The 25,364-nt window shown below is 36.7% G+C and overlaps 1 protein-coding gene across 3 annotated transcripts in view; it reads left to right on the forward strand.

Annotated features, from left to right (window-relative positions):
- Nucleotides 1-25,364, forward strand: part of LOC135082510 (max-binding protein MNT-like) — a 59,897-nt gene that overhangs the window by 10,730 nt on the left and 23,803 nt on the right. Inside the window, exon 2 of one of the 3 annotated variants that reach the window (XM_063977308.1) lies at nt 2,169-2,733. The exons of 1 other annotated variant lie outside the window; for it this stretch is intronic. In XM_063977308.1, the coding sequence (XP_063833378.1) occupies nt 2,319-2,733 (415 nt within the window). In that variant the 5' untranslated portion in view covers nt 2,169-2,318. Of the gene's footprint in view, nt 1-1,737; nt 2,734-25,364 lie in introns of those variants that run through there. One more of the 3 variants, XM_063977309.1, reaches the window with a different exon arrangement.

Below are 25,364 nucleotides of genomic sequence, written 5' to 3' on the forward strand. Positions count from 1 at the left end.
AATGAGTATTTATTAAATTGATTCGATTAATTGCACGTCTGTTGTCAGGTCCGTCTGATTTTTAATTATGTAAAACTATACTCGCAGCATATTTAATAAGTTTAAAATGTTTCTTTGAGTTCTTTGGATTCTTTTTTATTCACTGATTTTCTCAGAGTCGTATTCACGATTTTCTTTGTTCTTGTCTTTTTGTTTTTCTATTAAGTTCTTTTAATAATTATGTTTCTTTCTTATAACTTTTGCTGACTGAACTAAGATTTGTTTAAGTTTACTGGTCAAATTCCTATTTAACCATACAATGGAACGTTTTGCATCGCTTAGAAGTGATACAGGAAAATATTTGCATTCGTTACAGATAGCTTTATGTACCTACAAAGAGGTGATAATATTAATGTAATTCATTTATTGAACATCGCTTTGTACTCTATGTGTAGAAAAATAACTCGAGGCATATAATTTATTTAATTGCGCAAGTTATTGCGCAATAGCAAACTGCAATCTTGTAATGCATCGAATGGTGCTACATCGTCAACTATGTCCCGACCTCTAGAATGCTGACTGTCGTCTTTTGAATAATATAACCGAGTTTCGATAATATCCCAGACATTTCCATTAGTCTTTATCTTTGCAAGCTCTTTGTTTTGATTGATAACGAAAAGTCGAGAGAACGAGACGAATGAATAATTACAATTCCATAATGTAAACAATTTAATTATGAAAATGATTCAACTCCTTTCATTATCATCACTTTTGAATTTCTGAACAGACATGGTAATTTGGTGAAATCCCTTTGTCAAATCAAAACGCATCAGAGATCTGGTAGAAAAATCATATTTCCTATTACAATCCAATCATCGTGTTCAACCGATATAAATAGTTAGAACTCATAGTGTGTTGTTATAGCTACGCTTACGCTGAGCAGTAGGTAACTAGTTACATAATATAAACACCGACACATGTCGTCGATTCGCTTATATAACTCGCGCGTGTACGCCGACGTACCGATATGCCCGAGACCTTACTATGGGACCGCGTTCCGAGTATCGACCTACTTAGAAGTTTCTGCTTATCTTATATTCGCAATGCCCCAAAACCTAATTCGCAAACAAAAGATTTGCTGCCACTGTAGGCACTACAACGACTCTAAATGTTGTTTTACAGCCGCTTGTTATTGCACGATAACAGCAATGCTTTCATAGCACGTGTACGCTGTATTTAAGTCTGACTAAACCGATAACATTACCAGTGTTACTAGTACGAACACAGCAGCTGCTAATTTTTCTTTATTTGTCGGAGACTGTTGGAAAAACGCCGCTTGACTTCCATTCAGATGCCTCATTCCGACAAAAGATATTCGCCACGTAACGAATTCTCTATGAATATGCATAACTCGTTAATGTCCTTTGTTTTGTTCCGTTTCAGACTCTAATATTTCATTCGTTTCTTGAGTAGTATCGTCGTTTCTCTCGTGCAAATGAACATTGTTGAGCAAATTGCAAGATTCGATCGTGTTTCTTTTGCTCGTTGGTTGAAAATCCACTATGTCTGCCAATTCGGTCGGCCACTGTACCAGGGCCGCATGAAGTTGTAGGAGGTTGAGTTAACTGTCAGTGGCGGGTGGTGGGGGGCGGGGGGAGTGCACGTGCCGGCGAGCCATGCCATGCGTTCGTCGCCCTCCCCTCACTTGTTGAGCGCCGCGCCGTCGCAGCGCAGTCCGACGTTTCCAACTCGCTTCATATCGCCCATTCTCTTAGCTTCCCTCCTCACACACGCTCGATCTCTTTCTTACAAATATCGTGCGTGCGTAGGTTCGCGTCTGTGACTATCTTATTGATTTCACTTATCATATCATTTATAATTTTTTGATTGGCGAACATGAAGCTATCACCCAGTACTTGAAAGGCTATTGGATAGTAAACAACGTAATGTTCCTTACAATGTTTTTTGACTTTCGTTGTCAGTTTGACGCCTACACCTACACTATCTCAAACAATAAGCATTAACCGAGTCGTTTGAGGTTCCGTGAAACATTCCACCTCTGACCTAATTTGTCTTTCTGTCATTAGCAAACGTGTATATTACTTTGGGTGCGCAAACGACAACTCGTTTTCAGTACCGGTCTGATCTCGCAAATGCACCGTCTGAGAGCAGAATTCCATGTTTTCTAGATCCTTCGCCAGTTACGATGATTAAACTGTGATTATTACCGGAGATAAGTAAATTAAGTGTGAACAATTTAGTTTGTTAATAGAATGGACAGGACGTAGTGAAATAACAATGGGGACTTGTAGTTAGCAAATGTGCTGCCCCGTCATAGAATGGGTATACTTATGGAAACCACGCAAGTGAATCTGGGCACTGCCAGTTACCGGAGGCGGCGAACAGAGACGGAATTGTTCGGCGCGATGGGCACTCCAGGCGATTTCTACGCGGACACGCTGCACACCATCGCTATCAATACCAGGGAGACAGAGTTCGGCAGTATTGTCGAGCCAATACCGATCACGCTGAAGGCGTACACACAGTTCCATGCCCATGGACACGCGATCAACGGCTACGGGTACCCGCAGCAGCAAGTGTTGACTTCTCTCGTCGCTGCTCCCCGGGTGACCCCAGTCGAGAAACCCTCCACTTCCACATTCACACCGAATCCTGTAAAGGAAGAAGTTAAAGAGGTTGTCGAGAAAGTCGCGTTCCCTCCACCGAAGAAAAAATGGATTAGAGAATATTTAGGTAAGTTTTGGATTACTTGGATCGAATAATAACTTAGGTGGGGGTTGAGCAAGTTTGAATATTGAACGTTCACGAATGTCGTGCATTAGCCCGTCGAAATCAACTTGTCAATGCAAGAAACGACCTTGTCACGGCGGTTGTGGCCTCGTCTTGTTTTTGCACAACAATATCTAAGAACACCGCAAACACCTTTTAATAATCGACATAGTATTCTTTATTTACGTATGAGTAAAGGCAAAACAGAAAGAAGAGAAACGCAAGCCAGATTTTTCGAAACAAGCAATTTAGCAGTAATAATTACCCTAACTTTTATGACTGGTTACATATCAATCTGTAATTAACATGTATGCTCGTTTTACATTAATAGTTTACAAGTAACTAGAACTTATTAAAATTTCCAATCCATGTAGAAACCTTACAAAAGAAATGTAATTTGTCGTTCACATCGAAATTAGATTTGAATTGAGGAAATTAATCATACGTCGTCAACAAAGCTTCGGAAATAGGAAAACGATGTATGGATTTAAACAGGTAATGAAACATCTGTGGAAGTCGCCTCAAGGCAGGCTTGTCCACAAGGTTAGCCTGCGCATGCGCCGGCTCGCGTACGCAGTGATCGTTGGGTCGATTTGCCTAATTGTGAATTGTATTTAATCGGTAATTGGGATTGGGAGTATCAAAATATTGAAGAAAAACTGCCACATAATATTGTAATGTCAAAAATAAAAGTTTGTTTGTGAAAAATGAACGTTTAAAACTTGGGTTTCAATGCTTTTTAGTACGAATTAATTTTTCAGGTTGAAATAAAACAACGGTACAAAATATTAATCATGATTACATACCAAAATTGGCAAATAAGAAAGATAGGCAATGAACTTTAACTTATTAGCATAAGAGTTGACCCTAATAGCGTTTATCAACATTATGAATTAATAAAAAACACAAAACTGTTTACACGTGTTTATGCTGGAGTAAATTTTATGGATGTGGATATAATTTATGGTAATATTGCTCAAAGGCCGCTGTTTACACGCTATACATAAATCAATTAAGTTGATTTGCATTATAATCTCTAGGGCTCCGTTTTGTTAGTGGAAAATAGCCGGGAAGCTAAGGGAAGTAGCTGAGCTGATGATAGCTCAATTAAGGATTCTGCTAAAGCGTTTGACTTTGTTAATGACAGATAGAAACTTCATAAATTATGGTGGTTTTAAAATGCTGAAGAGACTTTTGCTATATTTGATAAAATAATGGTAGGGCAGTCGAAAATTCAACGGGTACCACAAGGAACTATGTTGGGGCCAATATCATTAAACGTAAGCACTAAAGATATTTATTATTGCTTTATGTAAATTTTCACGAAATAGGTAACTAGACAACACAAGTGCGCACGCCATCGTGCGACATTATATCAGAGTGTGTAATTCAATAAAGATGGCCGACTGTATTGCGTAACCGGGTTTCCCAACTTTTCACACATAGCCTTTTGATAATGCTCGTTATTGGATAAAGTAAAATTAGGCGTTACCGTTACAGATATTTGTTTTAACAAATGAAAAAGAATTTTAACTGAGTATGTAGTCAAAGATCGTGTCGTTTCATTCAACTTCACTAAACTTCTTTAATTGAATTAAGAACAAGTAATTGTCCTTTGTCCAGCAGTGGACGTCGTTTGGTTAAAATGAACGCACGAAGTATTTGACCGCAATTTCACTTGATGTTAAGTCTAGTCGTCTAGGTAGGCTACCTGCCTAGTTAGTGAATGTTCACTCTTGCCTTTGATTGTTCGGTGAAGATATCACTATCAAGCGATTTATTGAAACTCATCAACCTAAACATTGTGGCATCTTTTGTAGTTTTTGCAAAAACCATCTTGAAGTGCTCTCGACTTTGGTTCATCCTAGAATATTCTTGATATAATAAGAGTTACGGTTAGCGCAAAATTTTTGATTCGATGAAAGCAATCAAACGAGGTCGAAAGAAAAAATACGTAATCTATTGTGTTTATATTTGCAGATAAACTCTCGCCTATTTCTGCTTCGTTATCTCTAATTTAATATTAGATAAGGAAGATTGTCGCGTCTAATTGAGCGTCATGTCTGTTACTGGAAAAATTCGTAATTGGTTTATGATTTTCTTCTTTCTTTTTATTTTGATCGGTTTTGTTATCAATTTGCTTGACTTCAATTAAATGAAAAATGGATTCCATTGTTTTTACCATCATGTGGATTGTCAAAACTAAGGTTACATCCCTGGTATTAGACTCCATGATCCCTGACATTGTTCAATGAAAACCGACGTGCCTTTTGAAGCACAAAAACATTTTTTAACATTAATGATTCAAGCCTTAAATTTTTTTGTTACTGAGAATAAATACTCGATCTGTATATGCCACATCATCATGTAACATTCGATTTATTTACATGTAGAGCGTTATCTTAATTTTATTTCGAAAGGTAGTGCAATTTATTGCTATTTGTTTATGTGCAGGAATATCATCTTACCTGCTTTCCTTTTCACATTCAACTTTAATCTTATCACTAAGCACGTTATTTTCTAGAAAACCCCTATTTTCTTCGTGAAGAGAAACTGCCGGTCCTTTGATCATTGTTCGCACATCATAAAATATATTTTCACAAACAACATGGTTATCAAGGTTTCTTCGTACAAAAGCGATAAGCGAAACGATATGTCGACGTACGTAACACTGTTGTCATACGATTAAGAATTCTATTAGTTAGGTATAACGGCCATATTTGTTCATTGTTTGGTACGAGTACATGGAGAAATTAATACTAGGTATAAAGAATATAGTTGCGTAAACAATTACGAAGTGCTCTTCATGAAGAAAGCTTTCGATTCTTCATCAATATCATTTGGATATTGATTACTTTCTGTGAAGTCTTCTATAGCACCTTTGTCTCTTTGTTTTGTTTTTACGCCCAAGCTGCTGAACATTCTAAAATAAGAATTTTATACATATACAGGGTGTTTCAAAAAAACCCCTAATAACTGAAGGGTATTTAATAGACGTCTATAAAGAGTCCCTTGTTAATTTCTTACAGTCATAGCGACATATTCAAATTTCGGGTAAATTTATGTAAAATAAAAATATCGATTATAAAAATTCCCATCACTAATTTGGGTTCATTGTCCTACCAGGAGTGACCAGGAGCAACTTTCTATGTTCACGCCCCCGGCCACGCCTCATTAAAACATTCTGTGCGCCTAGTATTTACTAGGTATTATTATTATTTAATACCTACGGAGAAAAAAATACACGCACGTCGTTAACAAAACAACAAGCATTCAAAATTATGGTTAGGTACATACCTACAAAAGTGGCTCAAAATGACGTCCTCCTCGCTGCACGCAAATTCTTGCCCGTCTTGATATGGCCTGTGTTGCATTTCGCACCATGGTAGGCGTTATTGACGCAAACACAGACCTCACACGCTGTTCCATTTCCTCCACGGTATGGCAGTCCGTAAAATAAACTTGGTTTTTCACAAAACCCCACAAAAAAAAGTCCAACGGGGTAATATCAGGAGAACGGGCAGGCCACTAGAACCCGATCGATGAAAAGAGCCCGTAGAATGGAGACGTGTCACCATATCATGGAAACACTGATACGACGGAAGCCGTCGCTGGTCAGCCGCCGGTCTACCTTCGATAAACTGTTCCCGATAAAGTTCACGGGCTTGAGTTAAATTTCCATCAGCTCGACCCACACACAACATCATCTCATAATATTCGGAATTAGAAAACATTGCCATTGTAGCAAAACAACACAAAACACAAAGCTTTCGAAAGTAGTTAAACGATAGGAAAACACACCGATCACGCACGAAGCATATGAACGACCTCAGATCATAGAAGGGAATAGATGTGAAACGGGGGCGTGGCGCGTGTCTCCGCGATATGCCCAGAAACGAACATCGCCCGCGACGCCAGGTTAGTCGCGATTCAGTCGTACTGAGGAAATGTTCTCCGATATTGTTGGATAATGCGTCGTAACGTGCAATAACATAAGTGAAACGAAGAACTACAGGAACAATGAAGTCATTTACCACATGTAAGTATTGCAAATCCATTGGTATTTTGCTTATAAATAAAAAAAACTAAACATTTTTACGAACGAATTCAGTGCCGTGACATTTACTGCGATATCGAAATTAGTGGTGATAAAAATTCAAACACGTTGTACATTGACGATTTAGTTAGCAACCACTTTATGTCATGCGTAACTACTGCGCAATGTATTTTATTTCTTCCGATATCCACTGACGCGTGAAAATACACAGTACGGCCGCATGTGCCGGTCGTAACATAGTGCAGGGCTCGTGTTCTAATACGGTTTCCTATTATCGATAAATAGAAGTAAATTATAATTTTCTATTTTCTAATTTTGAATGAAAAAATCATGAGTTGCTTGCGATTTTTAAGTTTTTACAAAAACAATAACAATAGTAGAAGGGATTAGTAACTGTCAACTATGTAATTACTATAAGAGCTAGTTGAAAGCCTAATATAGGCATTATTTTTGATAAACATACGCGGTACGAATTTCGCCATAATTAAAAAGTTAATGCGCGATAGTAGTTAATAATAATTACAGTGATCCTGTTATTATTATTAAAGTAAATAATAATATATTACCAATATTGTAAATACTGGTAAAAATCGCAAGTACCTACTTAACCCATGACTTTTCATACAAACTTTGTCAGTCTATAACTTCTATACTCCATCGATAACGACATTGAGCTTTGGTTGGGGTAAATTAATATAAGGTAACTTCATTTAGTCCCAATAATTGATTCTGAGTTTTTCGTCCATACAAAATGGAACTGAGTCCTTTATGCAAAAATCGTTAAAGAACATAATAATAACGTATAATAATAAAAAGGTTTTCATACAAGCATTTTTTAAACCAATTTCGAGCCTTGCCCCCAGGATTTAAAGTATCGATATCTTATCGACTCCATTTTATCTTTCTTCTCTCTAATTGCTTTTTTCAAAGTGTGCGTCACGTCACGCGGCCATTGATTGGCCATAAGGCACGCCTTCTGGCCAATCACAGCACTTTTAAGCCGGTTGCACATGTTGTCGTAGACTCTCAGTCGCTTTGTTTTTACACAGTTGAATGTGTGTGTGGGAGCTGTGGTGGGGGAAATGTGGGGACACTGGTTCTCGTTGTAGTTACGCGCGACTTCATATCTATTCTCTTTCTATGATCTGAGTGAACGACTAAATCAAAGAAGAGCCGACGGCCGGTGTCACGATCTTTCGGCGCTTCCGCAGTGCAAAGTGGTGCGAACGGGATCGTGCCACATGCCAAATTTTTGCAACTTCTTATTATGACAATGCAACATTTTAGCAATGATTTTAGTACGCTAATTTTTATTTCGCAGGTAAAGGAATGTCGCAATGTCGTTTATGTACCTACTTTGTCTACCAAGTTACGTCTCATTTTAAAATAGAAGAAATGTTATTGAATTCTCAAATTTATTTTCATATCAACATTCTAAAGCGTCCCTCAATAATTTTCACTTTTACAAAAGCAGCCTAAGACTGATTTACACGTATTAAATAGTTAAGTAGGTAACTAAATTTTAACTTAATTTTAAGTCTATGTCCAAATGTCTCATAATTAGTATGAAACTGCTTATCAAAAGGTGTCAAGTGACAAGCCCCACCCACCAACTTACCCGAAAAATGAAGGTAAAATTTAGTTACCTACTTAACTACATAATACGTGAGACTTAATTTTAAGTGATTAAATTGCATTTAAACGACATGCAAATTCAAATTTAGTTACCTACTTATTACGTGTAAATCAGCCTTAATCATTTGTAAAACATGATGTGAACGCCTCTGTACCTACTAATATCTAAAGATAGAACACTATTCGAATTCCGAACCTTGATGATCTCGTGTGGGAATCGAACCCGCGTTTTCCGCAATCCCTGTGGCTAACCTTTGAGCTACCGAAGCCCCAATGGACCGAACTAATCTTTAACCTCCTTAATAATAACATGATAAAACATGCAGCGTCCCATTGTCACTTGATGGTGAGTGACGTAGACAACAACGGGACGCTGCACGTGCTGTCAGCAGTTACAGTCGGCAGCACGGTTCCAAATAGTACCTTAATTTATTCATTTAAGAAAAACACTACAAATTACAATCATGAAAAGACATTGCATTGCAGACTTGTTAGACAGTATTGTACTAGATAATAATCCTAAACGTGTTTACACGGGAACATTAATTGCATCTCTGTTAATAATAAACTTTCCTCTTAAACTTACTGCAACATCAGAAACATGACTGTTCTACAATTAATGTAAAACCAGAATCAGCTAGCCAAATATGCATTCCGAAAACATATGAGTATGCAATTCAAATAGTTGTGCTTAGACGAAAGCTGATGCCAAGTTTGAATTACATAGATTGCGTTTTTCGTGTAAAGGTCAGTTTTTTTTTGCTATTTTTGATTTATTTTGTTTGACAAAGAGATAATTACAAAACGATTAAATACATGCCATTAAGTAGGTAGTGGCTAAACTTAAATTTAACAAAACATTGAGTGAATGTGTTCAAACACGCAAAGTAAATAATAGGCTCGGCGAGTTAAGGAACAAAGGTCACCTTCTCTTTGACTGAGCCTCAATGTTTACACGTTCTGATATCAGTGCAGTGTCAATAACGCGCACCTACTTAGTATTTCTCCCATACCTTTATTCAGCCGCCTTGTTTAGTTTAAGCATATTAAAGTAATGGCATCCCGTGATTATGTTCTAGCATTACCTTTGTAATAAGTTTACGTTTACAGTAAGAGTTTGCTGAATTAGAATTACATACACAATCTTAAGAGTATTTGTACCACCAAAAGTTTAACATACAAAAGGCATAATGTTTAAAATTATTTGTGTATAAAAAATTATTGTTGGTCCGGCAATGCATATTTCGGCCCATTGTGTACCAGGCGCGCAGCGCTGCGCACGAGTTAGCCGTTAGAGTGGGCGCCAGGGCGGGGGGTGGTGGGCTCCAGGGCGGGGGGTGGTGTTCCCTAGCCCACTCACTAATGAGGTTGCCAACATTTTCTTTGGGTATTATTTTAATTTTTCATTGATTTTTAAGATTTTAAGTTTAAAAGTACGAGACGATTTTGAAATTTATTAAAGAAAGGTTTATGAGTAAATAAAAGCATATTTTTTAAATGAATAGTTAAACATTTGGCCGCGATCTCACCTGATGGTAAGTTAGTATTACGATATTGTATCATGCATGAATCATGCCTGACTAGTAGACTAGGCATTTATGTGTTTTGAAATAATGATTATGGATGTGAGTAGTTAATGTTTTTGATTTTCTGTTACGACAAATTTTATCGAATGGAGGGAAAAACTTACACGGAGTTGTACGATACGATGCTGCAGTATGACGTCATGTTCTTCATACCAACTTAAAATTTCATTTTTGGGATATTTGAAAAATGTAATAAGGCGCCCCACTCGCCCCCGCGAACGCGCGGGTTTAAAAGGTGCCAACCGTTACTATGCAAATGTGCAAACTCAAAACAAGCCACCAAAAAAAATTCTAAGTAAAAATGTTTACAATCACTGTCTATTAGGGTTTCGTAAAAGAAACTGAAAACCCAAAATGCTTAAGCTCAAGCACTGATGTTTCCCTAGTACTTTTGCTTCCACGTTGGCCTTTCTTTGAGCGCTTGCCTTACTAAATACAATGTTTGTCAAAATGTACGTTTTTTGTTGTTGTTATTATTATTATTTTAGAATTGTTTTAAATTCTCAGCATTTTTTTAAATGCCGCTATTAATGTTTATTATTATTGGCAAATTATTACAAAATAATAATAATGGTACAGATGCGTTCACATCAACCTTTTTCTGCTTAAATTAGACCCATTTTGCAAGGATTTTGTAAAATATGATGTGAACGCCTCTGTATCCAATGACTACTCAACAAATTGTTAAAATAAAAAAATGAAATAAAACTAAGGCCTCATTTACGGAGACGCCGGGCATCTTACGCTGTGCGACCAACTGAGTTCAAACATTGGCATTGTGTGTGCATGAGTGCTTTTACGGAAAAGCGATTTAAGACGCGTATTCTTGAAATGGAACGTTATTTGCAGCCGAATCCTGCGGATGGCTTCGATGCGTCTCACACGGCGTTTATTGTTGCGGCATGCGTGGCAATACTCGCTGAAGGATTCACCGCGGGAAGAGAGGCTGGCACCACCACTTCACCCGACTCGCATCAATATTTTTTGTGTTTATCATGCGCTGCGGCTCCGTAATTATGAGGCCTTATTGGTGCTTATGGTGAACTTACAAACGGGTTACTAAATGCTTATTTTTATACGGAACACAATTCAATCTTACTCCTGGTGGTACCAGGAAAGGTACTAGGAGTAAGCTAAAGATGGGCGGAAATGCAATTTCAAAGATTAAATAATAACAGAATTCGACTAAAGGTACGGTAACGTAACCTACCTGGAATTTCACGGATTTTTTTATTTTTTTTCTGTTGTCTAAGAATGTTTGAAAACTATCATTAGTAGTGATGTTGCTATCGGAAAAAGTTATTTACTTACGATTTTTTTTCCATCAAGTGGCCTGATTTCGATAGATGAAGTTTTCACAAAATTTTTCAAATGTACGTACACATGTAAAGTGTTAGTGAGTACCTATTTAAAATGTTTATTTAACGAACAAACATGCTTTGAACACATCGATAAAGGAAGTAGGCAAAAAATGCGGCTAATTGACATTCTGAAAAATACAAAGTCTATGATTTGCGTTCGATGAACCCCGCTGCAGCTGATCGAAAGTGAGGGAATTCATATCGATATTTTTGGAAACTTTCGATGTACGTTATTTCCAAAACCGTTCAAGATATGACAATAGGAACAACGGCTTCTATTTCAGATTGTTTCAGTTTCTGTGCCCTTTCAGGCTTTAGGGGGTATTTTGAAACACCCTGTATTATAGCCTTTATGTTATTCTGGGTTATAAACAATAATACTGTAAAGTTTCATCAAAATCCGGTCAGTAGTTTTTGCGTGAAAGAGTAACAAACATCCACCCAGACATCCAAACTTTCGCATTTATAATATTAGTAGGAAGTAGGATATTAGTAGGATGTGAAGATTGCATTGTCCTTAACAGACCTCAAGCTAGTCAATAACAGTTGAAGATTATACAATTTTTTTATTTATGTCATTGGTTTGATGCTCTCTACATATAATCCTTGATGCTGCAGATAAGTACCTACATTATTGTATTTTTGCTTATTGAGTTACTACAGTAATCATCATCATCATCACCATCACCTTTTCAGCCATAGGACGTCCACTGCTGAACATAGGCCTCCCCCAATAATGCTTTCCATGTTGATCGATTGGTAGCGGCCTGCGTCCAGCGCTTCCCTGATACCTTTATGATGTCATCGGTCCACCTTGTACACACATCACTACAGTAGTACACACACTACAGTAGTATATTCTCCTAATCAGGTTTGAATATAAGCGAAAGTGATTGTGTTGAATAAGTTATCTATTCCACAACTGCTGAGCATGCTGGTAGCGTGCTTCGTGACATTAACCGGAGTTGCACTTATCTCTATAAATATCGTTGAAATCAGATCTCCGTTAATGTCATAATTGTCATAATTAATCTTTTCACAAACGTGTCAAGGATGAACAAACCGATTTACTTATACATTCATCATGTTGAGTTCAAGAGGATGGAATGGAACTTTCCCCAACCCAAAGTCAAAGTCAAAATTCCTTTATTTGTATAGATAGACTATTAAAATAGTGCTTACAAATCGTCAAATATTATATTAAAAAAAATTAAAATAAAAGACTAAGTAATTAAAAAAAAATACTTTAAAAGTTTTGCTCTTATGGAGCCTTCACATATCTCATAATCTTTTTGCCCTACCAGCGCTTCGAGACCAACATTTGGCAAGTGCTGAGAAGAAGCGCCGCAACAAACTCACATACGAAGCCTAAGTCATTTATTTATTAATTCATTCCACCTAATAAATAGGAGTTTGTGAAAGAAAAGTACACAATATCTCCATCCCATCGATTGGGAAATTCAATTCAATTCAATGGGGAAAATTGGAATAATGCCTTTCTCCTCCTCCCACATAATCGGGGTCTTCAAGACTTGAGTGAAGACAGTGAAACAGTTATGAAATTACCTATTACTTTCATTAAGATAATAGGGATGTTTCCTGGGTCAAAAAGCTAGAGTTTTAATTAGTCCGTCAGTTAGCTTATCAAAAAATACTCTACACGTATTTTTCACTTTTTTAAACTAATGAAAATTTAAAGAGATAAAGCGCGCCAAAGTTCATAAGAAGAGGCCCGTGACGTCAATGAGTGCTTAAAAGTGCCGCACTTTGTGACGTCGCGCGGAACTTCAACGCACCATAACTATGTAATTATTTGTTAGATTGACAAATAAAAATATATTATGTGTCCAATATTTTTAGATATTAAACATGACGGACTAAAAAAAATGTTTTAAGAAACTAGCCTATTGTGTCGAAATATTATGTTATCCAGTTAGATAGTTAACCCAAAATTCCCACTGGACCGACCTTTCAGTAAATTCATTAGAATGTACGATAATTTAGTTGGGATCCTCCTGGAGGCTCATGAGAGCCGGGTACTATATTATAACATTCGTGTTACCAGGTGAAATATTGAGGTAATTTGCACATTTTAATTACAGAAACTTAGGTACAGCAGTAAATATACATGTTTGTTTTTGTAGGTAGGTAAGTTGTATGAAGAGTCAAAGAGAAAGGCTCACGTCATAACAGCAAAAATTTAGTAGAGTCACACATCTTACATTTCCCATAGTAAGAATACTATGGGAAATATCGACAACTATAATATTATAGCTGTCCCCGCGATTTTTTCGTGGATTTTTTGCTGACTGACTGATCTATGTGTTTTTAATTGAAAACTTTATTTGCTAAAATGCCATACTATTTCCATTACATTACACGATACATCCGTCTGGAGCCGGCTTTAGCTACAGAGCGATCAAAGTTCTTTCACTGAAATGATCTTTCAGCTTAACAATGTTATTAAACAAATTTTAATGCGTCATTAGTGAAGACGTAATACTTAAACTATGCGCCCGTGTCTACAGGTCAATGGCATTGTGATTACAAACATTGTTATCCATTTCTAATTTGGCTAAAGATGTAGGATGTCCCAATGATTCTTTCTAGAACATTTCAATGTAGCGATTCATTTAAAATACCTACACTATAAACATACATACTCGTAAGTATGTAGTTACATAATGTAGAGTATGCTACATGCTAGTTTGTAACTTTGATAACAAAGAGATTACTTTGTTCGAATCTAAGAGTTATTGAACTCTAAAGAAAATGCTTTTACATATTAATATAATAGTGTTATATTTTATAAAGGAATGAAAAATTGAGATGATTTATGTAGAGTTTAGACGACCTAGATGCGACTTCAAAAGAATGTACCTGTAAAATTGATTTCTCAGTCAGTCCGGTAGCCATCTTACTATATGGGACTGGATCCACAATCTTATAATACCTGTGACTCAATTAGTCGAATGTATAGCAAGTTTCGGTTCATATAATGTAATTAGAATAAGAATTCGTTTAGCACGTATCCATACAAGAAACACGAGCAAAAACCTACGACTCTACATTAGTCCCCAGTCTATCTTGTTTACAGAAATATTTAATAAGCGAGTAACATTTTAGGCAGATAAGTAGTTAGTTAATATAATTTGAGGCGCCTTCTTAGACTAAGAGCTAGTGAACGCCAGACCTACGTCATTTTATAAAAGCTGAAAGTTTTTCAGCGTATGCTCACAATATAGGTTACAATGTTGGTGAATCATGATGTTTGGGTCATCGTGGCTTTTAAAAATCAGATTTTTATACATAATTTGGGCTTTGATTAGAAGTTGTTTCCACATCACCCAGACAGTTTTGACAGTTCCAACTCCTTGCCAGACAGTTTTTTTAGGATAGCTTCCAAAACCACGATGACCCAAACTTCATGATTCACCAGCATTCTAACCTATATTGGGAGCATACGCTGACAATCTTTCAGCTTTTATAAAATGACGTAGGTCTGGCGTTCACTAGCTCTTAGTCTATCTGGGTACCTGAGAAATATTTCAAGCGTCTTCTCCCCAACGACAGCGAATTTATTTTCGGCCTCGTTTAATATGGAATTATTGAATTATATTGACAAAATATTATACAGCCTCACTCATAAGTTCTTGCCCTTAGAGGTCCTTGAAATGATCGTGGACTGACCTACATTACGGTGTTGCCAACCAAATTATTTGGATTAGGTTATTACTGGGATCCGAACAGACAACGGTAGAACGGCCATTCTTAAGAAAATAGAGAGATAGATAGATATATAGATATTTGGTTTATTTGCAAAACACATTGACACACAAGAAGCAAAAAGTAAGATTAATAAACACAGGAGTAGCAGGAAAGATAATAATATAGTAAATAGTAAAGAACCACATTTTAAAGTTGTTTTTGAAGTTGTAGTATTTGCACACTTTACATGGCGTTATTTAGAAGTTCTCTAACTACTGCATAGCTCTATGGGGTTAGGGTATTAACTACTCTACTAATTATTGCATAAGGATTTCTCAATTTTAAGATTATATTAACTTAGTATTGCATTATGGCAAAGAGAGTATAGAATGCGGTACACCTACCTTCGTAATCCTAGGTTTAATTTTCAGGGAGATCACTAAATTTTAACTTCAGACATAAATCAAGTAGGTAGATTACCTGAAAATGAATACCTGCTTATAGCGAAAGGACCGCGCTAAGTTGTTTTCTTTTGTGTATTTGTTTCTTTTCTTGTTTTTTTTGGTACTTACACAAAATGTCTCTCTCGTTATAACTATCAACATTATGATTAAGTACGTGCTTTGCCATGTGTCCGATTGAGCCTTGTCAGCACTTAATTTGTTCGTCATGAAGTCTTGACACCAAGCTTGACCTCAGTTCTCACTACCACAGATAAAAGATGACTCTGTGGTCAACTTTATTGTCTATAGTCTCTGCAAATGGACTGTTACTTTTTTTTTTGACGTTAAGAGTCGCCTCTCGATCTACATTTTTAAAATAACTTGAAAAAATCGAACTGCCTAAGGTGATTTATCCAGTATCTAAGGCTGGGTTCCACCATCTTACTTTATCTTTGACAAACGTCAAAAATCTGTCAAACTCCATACAAAAATCACCGGTTAACGTTATAGTTACGATCAAAGTTAGGTGGTGCAACTCACCCTAAGTAGTTCAGATGGAGGAGCAGTTGTTTGGCAAGCGAAAGGTTGTAGGTCCAATTCACACCTTAGGCAGTTCGAGTTTTTGAAGTTATTTTAAAAATGGACTATTCTTGTTTCCCGTTACGAAATCTCCGAACTTAATTACTTCATATTTTAGGTAAGCGTCCACGTTTTCCTTGAATCAATAACTGTTGAACGTTTTCTTTGTAATGGTGTGACGTATTTTAATGAATAGCTACCGAATCATTGTGACGTAGGTAGTTTAAAATAAGTTGCTACCGAATCATTATAATGACGTTGAAATAACTTTTGTCTACGTCTCTACGTCGTTAGTTGACTCTACAAGGCGTAGACACTTCTGAAAGAACGCGTTATTAAAGTCCTAAAATTAAAATCAATTTTCGGATTCTTTGGGTGTTCCCAATATAAAGAATTCGTGTTAAAAGTAGAGTTCAAACTTGGGCATTAATTACTACATACTACTACTAAAATGTTGGACAAAGGATGTCCAGGAGTGGACGTTATTTGGATGAAACGAACGAACTACTAAAACTACATATTTTTATAGACTACATACTAGGTTTTTTTCCCAAGACAAGACGTTACTTTTATATGCTTTGATTTTTTGCGTGTGATATTTTAAACAGAAAATTGCTAAATATGACACAATAAGGCTGAGTTGCACCACCTAACTTTAACGGTAACTATGACGATAACCGGTGCGTTTTGTGTGGAGTTTGACAGATTTTTGACGTTTGTCAAAGTTAAAGTATGGTGGTGCAACCCAGCCCTAGTTTAGCAACATAAAACATTTCAAATGCCTGGCCTTTACCAAACACAATTTTGAGAACCTATAATATAATATTTCGTCCGTCGAACTCACGACTTCCAGGATTTGGCCTCCAACAGCCTCCAACTTGATTATGCCCGCCCACTCTACTTCTCAGCCCAATATTTGATCGAATAATATTATTTATGTCCTACATAAGAATTCGGGGCAATAGGTATAAATTAATACAAGTTAACGCCCTCGCAACTTCAAGTCTGAAAGAAGAAAACGATAACTCTTTTATAATGCGAACTACTAGGGACTGGAATTCGCTGCCTGCTACTGTCTTTCCCGAAAACTATAATCAGGACCTTTTTAAGGCGAGAGTGAATAGGCACTTACAGGGCAGATATGTACCATCCTACACTGAATCTCACATAACACCAGCTGCGATTGCGGTCAAATACCTGCCTAGTATGCATTAAAAAAATATCTAAGAATTTTGTCATACTTCTTGAAGTTGTTGCATTTGCGGAAGTGACAAGGTGTTTTCTAAAGTCTTCAGGTTTGGTTGTCATGTTAATTTTAAAACAAATATCCGCATTCCTTCTGCAATTTAATTAAGATATTATGACATTTAGAACATTCGCATAACAAATGAGAAGCGTTTGAATCGTACGGTGGCGAAAATTGCGCTTATAAGATGAAAAAACTCTACGACCAAAACCTTTTGTTCAAAGGGTAAAATGGGCTTTTAAAGCACCAACCATGATAGTAAAGGATCACTATAAGTTTTTAATGATAATTACATCTGCAACATTATTAAAGTTAAAGTAAGATTGTGCAACCCAACATCACCGTTTTCAAAAGATTTTGTTGCAAAAATCCCGTGAAGTGCTAATTTTATGGTGCAACCCAGCTTAAGCCTTGCTTATTGTTACAACTAGATATCATACATAGATATGTATTTTCAACTTTCAGATATAATTTCTCTCTCATCATACTAACATAAGTGTAATTCCATTCTAATTTTAGCTCCAAAATAGACAATTCCCAACTACGAAATGTCGAAACCACAGACCGCACGCTGCTCAGGGTGCGGAGATAAAGCGTGGCATTCTAACCTATCACCCCCAAATGCATGCGGTGCGGGACACGGGCTGGCGGGAGCCGCGTGACAGCCCGTCACGTGGCCACGCTTTCCCCCCCTCCCCCCAACTCCCCTCCCAAACCACCCCACCCCCTTATCACAACCAGCCACAGAGAAATTCACTAACACCTTTTTATTGCCATTTACCAACCTTTTTTCAATGCTCATTTGTTTCGTTGTAAATTAGCGGTACGAGTTTTGCGTTTGACAGTTTTCTTTTTCTTTTGCAAGTTGCCAGTGTTCAAGTTTTCATTCATTCGAATTCAATTGATTAGTTTTGAAATTTTTCAATTGTTTTCAGCCAGTTTGTCGTGAGTTTTAACTGTAAATTAAATGAGTTTTATAAAGGTTTTTTTAAATGGTTTATAAAGGTTGTATGTAGGTTGTACATAGTTGTATCACTATGGTAATGCTACAGCATAGCCTTCGTAGCTAGCTAAAAACGAATTCCACTATTTTAATAACATTTTCGACAGACGCGTAAAGGAAAAAGAATGGGACTGCAAGGTGCACAAAAAGAAAAGTAGTTCGCCCCTAGCAGGGTGCAGCGGGTGTCACCCGTCAAACGATTAGATTTTTTTAGACGAATCCGTCCGACTCTCTCACTCGTGTCCTTATTCCAAGGGGGTAGAGTCGAGGATGGAGCCAAATATAGGCACATAGATGTTGCGTTTCGCCGAGGGCCTCAGTTAGGCCTCACTTCACTGTGGGGTGGTAGGCTTGGCAATTACTAACGCAATCTTTTTTTTTCTTATAGAACGGAACTCGCCACCGTGAAGTTTTATTAACTGGCTGGATTTAAAAAATAATATTCGAATTCAGTAGTTGTAGACAATTTTTGATATTATTATTTTGTTTTGTTTCTAGTTAATTTCCTTTAAAACATTTTTAAATATTTTAGGGCTCTACAAATTATAGTTCACTGAATAATTCTACATTCTAAGGCTGAGTTTCACCAACTTACTTTGACCGTAACTTTAACAATAACTTACGGTCTTATTTCTTTTTGTATGGAGTTTGACAGATTTTTGACGTTTGTTAAAGTCAAAATAAGATGGTGCACTCAGCCTTAACAGACAAATAGAGATGAGCATTAGGGTTCCTTTGGATACGGAACCCTACCTAGCATTCGCTAAGCACTCCTAAGGTTCTTTTTAGCGCATAGAAGGGTGTAGAGACCACGTTTTGCGAGCGCGCGCCCGCCATTCGCGAAAATTGTACCAGGAGCGTATGAGGCAACAGGAGCTTTTTTATTTCTTGCTATTTCGCCGCTGGAGTGGAGCAGCCATATTTTTTACACTATATTTTTGTAAAGCAACATTATGACAACTCACTTTTAAATAAAATTACTTTTTAAAGGCAATTATTTATATTAACAAATTATAGTAGAGGCAACTAAGTATAAATGATTGTCAAAAGTTACAAGTTAATATTTCATAAACTTCAGTAAAAAGCAGCATTTGCGTAAATCTAATTTGGAACACTAATTAGTCATAATCTAATTAGTTGGCTACTACAATAGTATAGTAAACATATTGTATAGCAATACGTAACAATAATAATAGTTTATACAAGTTAATTTTGAAGTTTTGTAATTCTGAAGTTTGTCGACCTAAAGGAAAGGTTAACCACTCACAAGTTAGAAGTTTAGGACCGCAATAGGTCAAGAATATTCAAGCCGACCTATTGTTGTACAAGTTCTTGAATATTATAAGGCATTTAGAGTTTATACGGTGTAATATAATTCCAAAAGTTTGGCTGAATAAGTTTACATAGAATAATAATAGTTTCAGTGTACCTTGAATTGTTCTAATTGCTGACTCTACAACAATGTCGTCAGTAGAATGACTTTTGACTTTCAGTATCTAAATATAATATACATAACTCTAAGGAGACTGACTGACTGACTCACTAACGTAGTGATCTATCAACGCACGCACAGCCCAAACCACTGGATGGATCGGGCTGAAATTTGGCATGCAGTGCAGGTACATATATTTGTATGTTATGACGTAGGCATCCGCTAAGAAAGGCCGCTAGTGTATTATAATTATGTATTATAAACTTGTTACGTTGTTCTACAAACGTTGCTGACGATACATTTGTGTATTGAACAATAACTGTAAATAGGTAACGTCCCAAGTAACATTTTACTCCATTTAAGAGTTCACATTTAGTTCCAATGTGTACTTAAAGCATTAGTACAGTTCACTCGTGATGTATAAGCTGTATTATTGCAATTAATTACACCTATACCTGTCTAAGGGACTTATAGGAGTGTAGACTAGTGTAGAGTTATACTTTTATACGATTGTTGGTGTTATAATACTCTAACAACTATCCTTTAGTCAGCCATCTGACTAAGAGCATTATAGGAGGGTAGAGATACGGCAACCGCTGTTTAACGGCCTACTTGTACGATGTTATAGAGCTAGCATTTTAATAGAACACGTGTGGTCATTTATAAAGCCAAAGGCTGTTATGTTTACTTGTTTTAGACTGTAATACAGCTAGTAGCTGTAGTAGGACTTGTTTGTGATAATTAAAATAACCTTTTTTTACTATCTGTACAAAAGTGTTTCAATGGTTCGCATGTACACTGTAGGCTGTTAAAAGGACTATATGTGTTGTCCATTAACATCAATAGCAGTTTATTTGTCCACAAGTACTACTCTTATTTGCTTTAAGCTGAACACGAATGTGAATGTTATATTCTATTACACATTTCCCCAAGCCTGTTTTTAGTTGTTCATGGTGGTTCTGTACATGATGCAGAGGAAAATATTATGCCTGAACCTGAAATTTCCCTTCAAAATATACCAGATATCAGAGTGTGATGATTGCAGTTCTTGTGATAGTGAATACCATTTTGATTTGGACTAGAGGTTTGCACCGGAGCGAGATTTTAACAACCGATTGAATTCACCGGTGATCGGGCAATCTCCGGTGAAAAACCGGAGATCACCGGAGAATACAGAAATTTTGTTTCTATTTTTTAATTATACATTCAAAATGATGAAATAAGAATAAGCGATTGATATACTTTATATAATAATTTATTAAGAAAAAAAAAACGTTTTATATTGTTAGCAAATGCTGATTTTGATTTAAGAAACACAACATGTCAACAGCATCATAGCGTAACATGTTTCTTCTATCGTTTAGTATTTATTTATTTTTATTTTACTTATTTTATTTTATTATTTATTTATTTAATTTATTTTATTTGCCTATTTTTTATTCTATTTAGATTTATTTGAAGAATATGCGCAAAGGATGACATTTTCTGACGAAGAACCAGAAGGTGATTGTGCTAGAAATATACCAAAAAAGCAACCCATAGTAATGAGCAATGAAAAAGGAATGCAAACAGAAAATTACAAAAATAATCACGAACATTGCAACAAATTATTTGGCCAGTTAGTTGCTAGTGAAATGAATCACATAAACGGACAAGACCGTTTTGAATTAATGACTGAAAAAATAATATAATTAGAAAGAAACAAGGTTGTAAATAAGTGGCATATTAAATAATTGTATAAAACAAAATATTGTTGAATGTGTCTTTTATTTGTGTTACTTTATTATATAAAAAAATAGATGCGACGATCACCGGAGATCAATCGGTTAAATACCGATTATTTCAATCGATTACTTTTACCGGTAAATCACCGGTTATTCTCCGGTACTCACTGCTCCGGTGCAAACCTCTAATTTGGACAATTATTTAACCTTTCGCAAAAAAAAAATAAGAACATGGGCTATTGAAAATCGTATTCCTCATTCCGCTTTGAATAAATTGTCAAGCATAATAAACGAATTTAAACCGGGAACACTACCGTCTGATGCTTTAGGTATTCATACTTGACTATTAGTACCTGGGCTAGGCGATTTAACGGACATTAATAATTTTTATTGCGGATCTCTAAAATTTCAGTATTTGAAAGAATTAAAGATACACAATTGACCTGAACTAGGTACATCTTAAAGCTGTACATAAGTTCACATTAGAATAAATTTATAGACATTAGCGCTGTAGTGGTACAAATGTGGAACTTCATATAGATAACAGCATTCTAACAGAACACATGTGAACCTAATATACGCTCACCGCATTAAATTGGAGTTATAACAGTTCACATAGCCGTATTTCATTTCCACCATTTTGTTCTACATAACCTAAAATATTTACCAAATAAATTTCCAAAATTAATGCAGATTTATCACAAAATTCGCAGATAGAGCGATTGAGTTTTGGTTTCATGTTATAATTAATTACCGTAATATAATTATAATGCCAATCCAATATCAAAAACTGAAAATTGTAGATTTCCTCTCAGCCAGTTTTAAATATTTTAAAATGAATATCGCGTTTTTACAGAGGCGCGTAAATATTTTAGCTGTAAATATGTATACATTTCACGATAAAGTTGCATTCCCAATGGCATTAACATTATTAAGTATTTAAAACCCGTGTTATTATTTGCATAAATGATTATCCGCCCGAGTTGTTTCCCTCTTGGCACTCACGTACAAATACCAAACTAATATTAAAATGTGGAAATAATTTAAGACACACGTGAACTTTAGGTAGCATTGGAGTACTTTTGTCGGACTTTATAACTTTGAAAGCTGTGCATTTAGCCACTTGTTACTCTTTATTGTCCTCACGTACGTTGTATGGTTCACACTGCGTCCCATATAGTGCCGTAAGTCAGCCTTAAGTACGATGTTACTACTTAAACTGCTATTATAATGCTATTATACTGCTAATGTACAGCCATAGTGAACTTAAAGCTGTCTAATTTGTGCCCAAACTGGTTCTATAAAAGCATTATAGCAAGCTATACAGCTCGTATACAGCTGACATACACAGCTTGTGGAGTACATGTGAACGACTATTGAACTCTTAAATGGAGTAAAATGTTACTTGGGGTCGTCTCTACATTACGAATGAGGGCTATCGTTTTAGCGCTCACCACCTCCCACCCACATCACCGTAAGGTCCTGTCACTTGCTAGTAGCGAAGACAGTGACGCCAACTTGTGAGCGCTAAAGTGGTAGGAGGACTATCGTATTTGCACTCATCAAGATGGCGCCACTGTAGAGTAAGGTCCTGTCAATCGCCAGGGGTGCCAACTGTTAAGTATAAAAACGATAGCCCTCATTAATAACATACCATAAGTTTACCAAGCCTTTATAATATTTTTAATATTGAGGCAGTAAGAAACAACACTGTTTTATTGTCTCTCTCTACCTACACAATAGATTACTGTGATATTCACGTGTATCGTCACAGATAAACTAATAGTATCGTATTAATAGATGGGATAAACTTAAAATAACAATGACATTAACATATTCTACAATTTTTTAATCTGTTAATCTGTGCATAAAGTGTTGTTCCTATGGAGTCCATTTGCCGACTGTCCGTCAAGGGCGAAGGGTGGGGGTGGGGGGACGCACGTCACAGCCCCACCCAGGTTGCATAACCGTCCCACGCTCATGCTACCCTAGTAGACAATGTCTGTGTTGGACAGACGATAATCGCGATTTTTTTTATTTTATTATTAGTATACAATTTATTTTACGTAATTCGTTTTGATTACGTTCTGAAGGGATCTCTACATTTGTCTATTTAATTTTTGCCCGTTTTTTCTTTTGTTTTTATCTGCAACACTTCAAAAAAGATGTAGCAATAGCCACAGCTGTTTTATAAGTTCTGTTTTTGCAAGAGTTCTTTGTATTTCAACAGAAAAGTCAGAAACGTTTTCACTTGCGTTTAACATTTCACCGAAACAGTTATAAGGTGAAACATTATTAATAAAAAATAAATAATGAAAATTTCAAAGATCTTTACCCGAGGCAGAATGATCGACAAAATCAATCTAAACGACATCACCTCTAGGGTATGCAAAACCGAAAGTTTATCAAAAACCGATTTTTTTTTCGGTTTCCAAGAAAAAAAACCGGTTTTCGGTTTTTAATCGGTTATTATCGTTCTATTTTTTTTTCAATCAACTACACTCGCGAGCAAAACTATGGAATCACTTACATGAAGTTGTTTCCACGCGATCTTGTGTACTAACGAATTTGTTAGTAACAAAAAAAGTGGCACCATTTTAAAGATTAAACTTTTACCTTTAAATTGATATCAAATTCATTTAAATCACACCAGTATTTAAAAAGATATCGCGGCTGATGTGAAGAAGTAAGGAAAAAGACATGTATCAACTGTTTGATACGTCGCGAGTTGCGGCCTATTTACCCCCTATAAAAGCACGTGTTTTCGGATTTTTGCTTTCACACGTTGATCCATACACATCTCAGCTTCTTTTGACACTTTACCTGGGATTCTACACCTTCAGAAGCAGCACAAATCCTTGCACTATTGCAAGCAGGGCTCAGCCAGCGGGCTGTCGCATGTCAGCTCCACATAAGCCAGTCCTGGGTTTCGAAAGTTTTAAAGACGCTTTCAGGAGACTAGTGGCTTTATCCCGAGACCAAGTTCTGAACAGCGCCAGTGCACATCGCAGAAGGATGACCGTTTTTTCATGTCAACCTCTCTATGAAATCGTCATTTGATTGGTATCGACGTCCAGCAAGAGCTCAGAAATGTTCGTAGGATAGCTGTTAGCGTGTGGACAGTTCGTCTAAGATATAAGCAATATAATTTGGCTCCAAAAAGGCCTGCCACAGGCTGGAAACTGACGGCAGGTCACCGATAAGCACGCTTTCAATTTGCTCGTACACATCTCGATGGGAAGTCGAGCAAGCCACCCCCATAAGCCACTGTTACAGCGAACCAGCACTGCACAAATCGCTCCCCAGGCTGCCTATAGACCCGACCTATTCAACTGCTGCACTGCAAATACAGTCTGCATTCATCGGAGAACAAAACTCGCCTCAATTACTCAAAATAAGTGCGAGTTAATTGAAAGCGTGCTTGTCGGTGACCTGCCGTCAGTTTCGAGCCTGTGGCAGGCCTTTTTGGAGTCAAATTCTATTGCTTATATCTTAGAAGACCTGTCCACATGCTAACAGCTATCCCACAAACATTTCTGAGCTCTTGCTGGACGTCGATATCACTCAAATGATGATTTCATAGAGAGGTTGACATGAAAAAACGGTCATCCCTCTGCGATATGCACCGGCGCTGTTCAGAACTTGGTCTCGGGATAAAGCCACCAGTCTCCCGAAAGCGTCTTAAAACTTTCGAAACCCAGGACTGGCTTATGTGGAGCTGACGTGCGACAGCCCGCTGGCTGAGCCCTTCTTGCAATAGTGCAACGATTTGTGCTGCTTCTGTAGGTGTAGAATCCCAGATAAAGTGTCAAAAAAAGCGG

Source organism: Ostrinia nubilalis, chromosome 21 (assembly GCF_963855985.1).
Source record: "Ostrinia nubilalis chromosome 21, ilOstNubi1.1, whole genome shotgun sequence".
In the NCBI taxonomy this organism is placed as follows: Eukaryota; Metazoa; Arthropoda; class Insecta; order Lepidoptera; family Crambidae; genus Ostrinia; species Ostrinia nubilalis.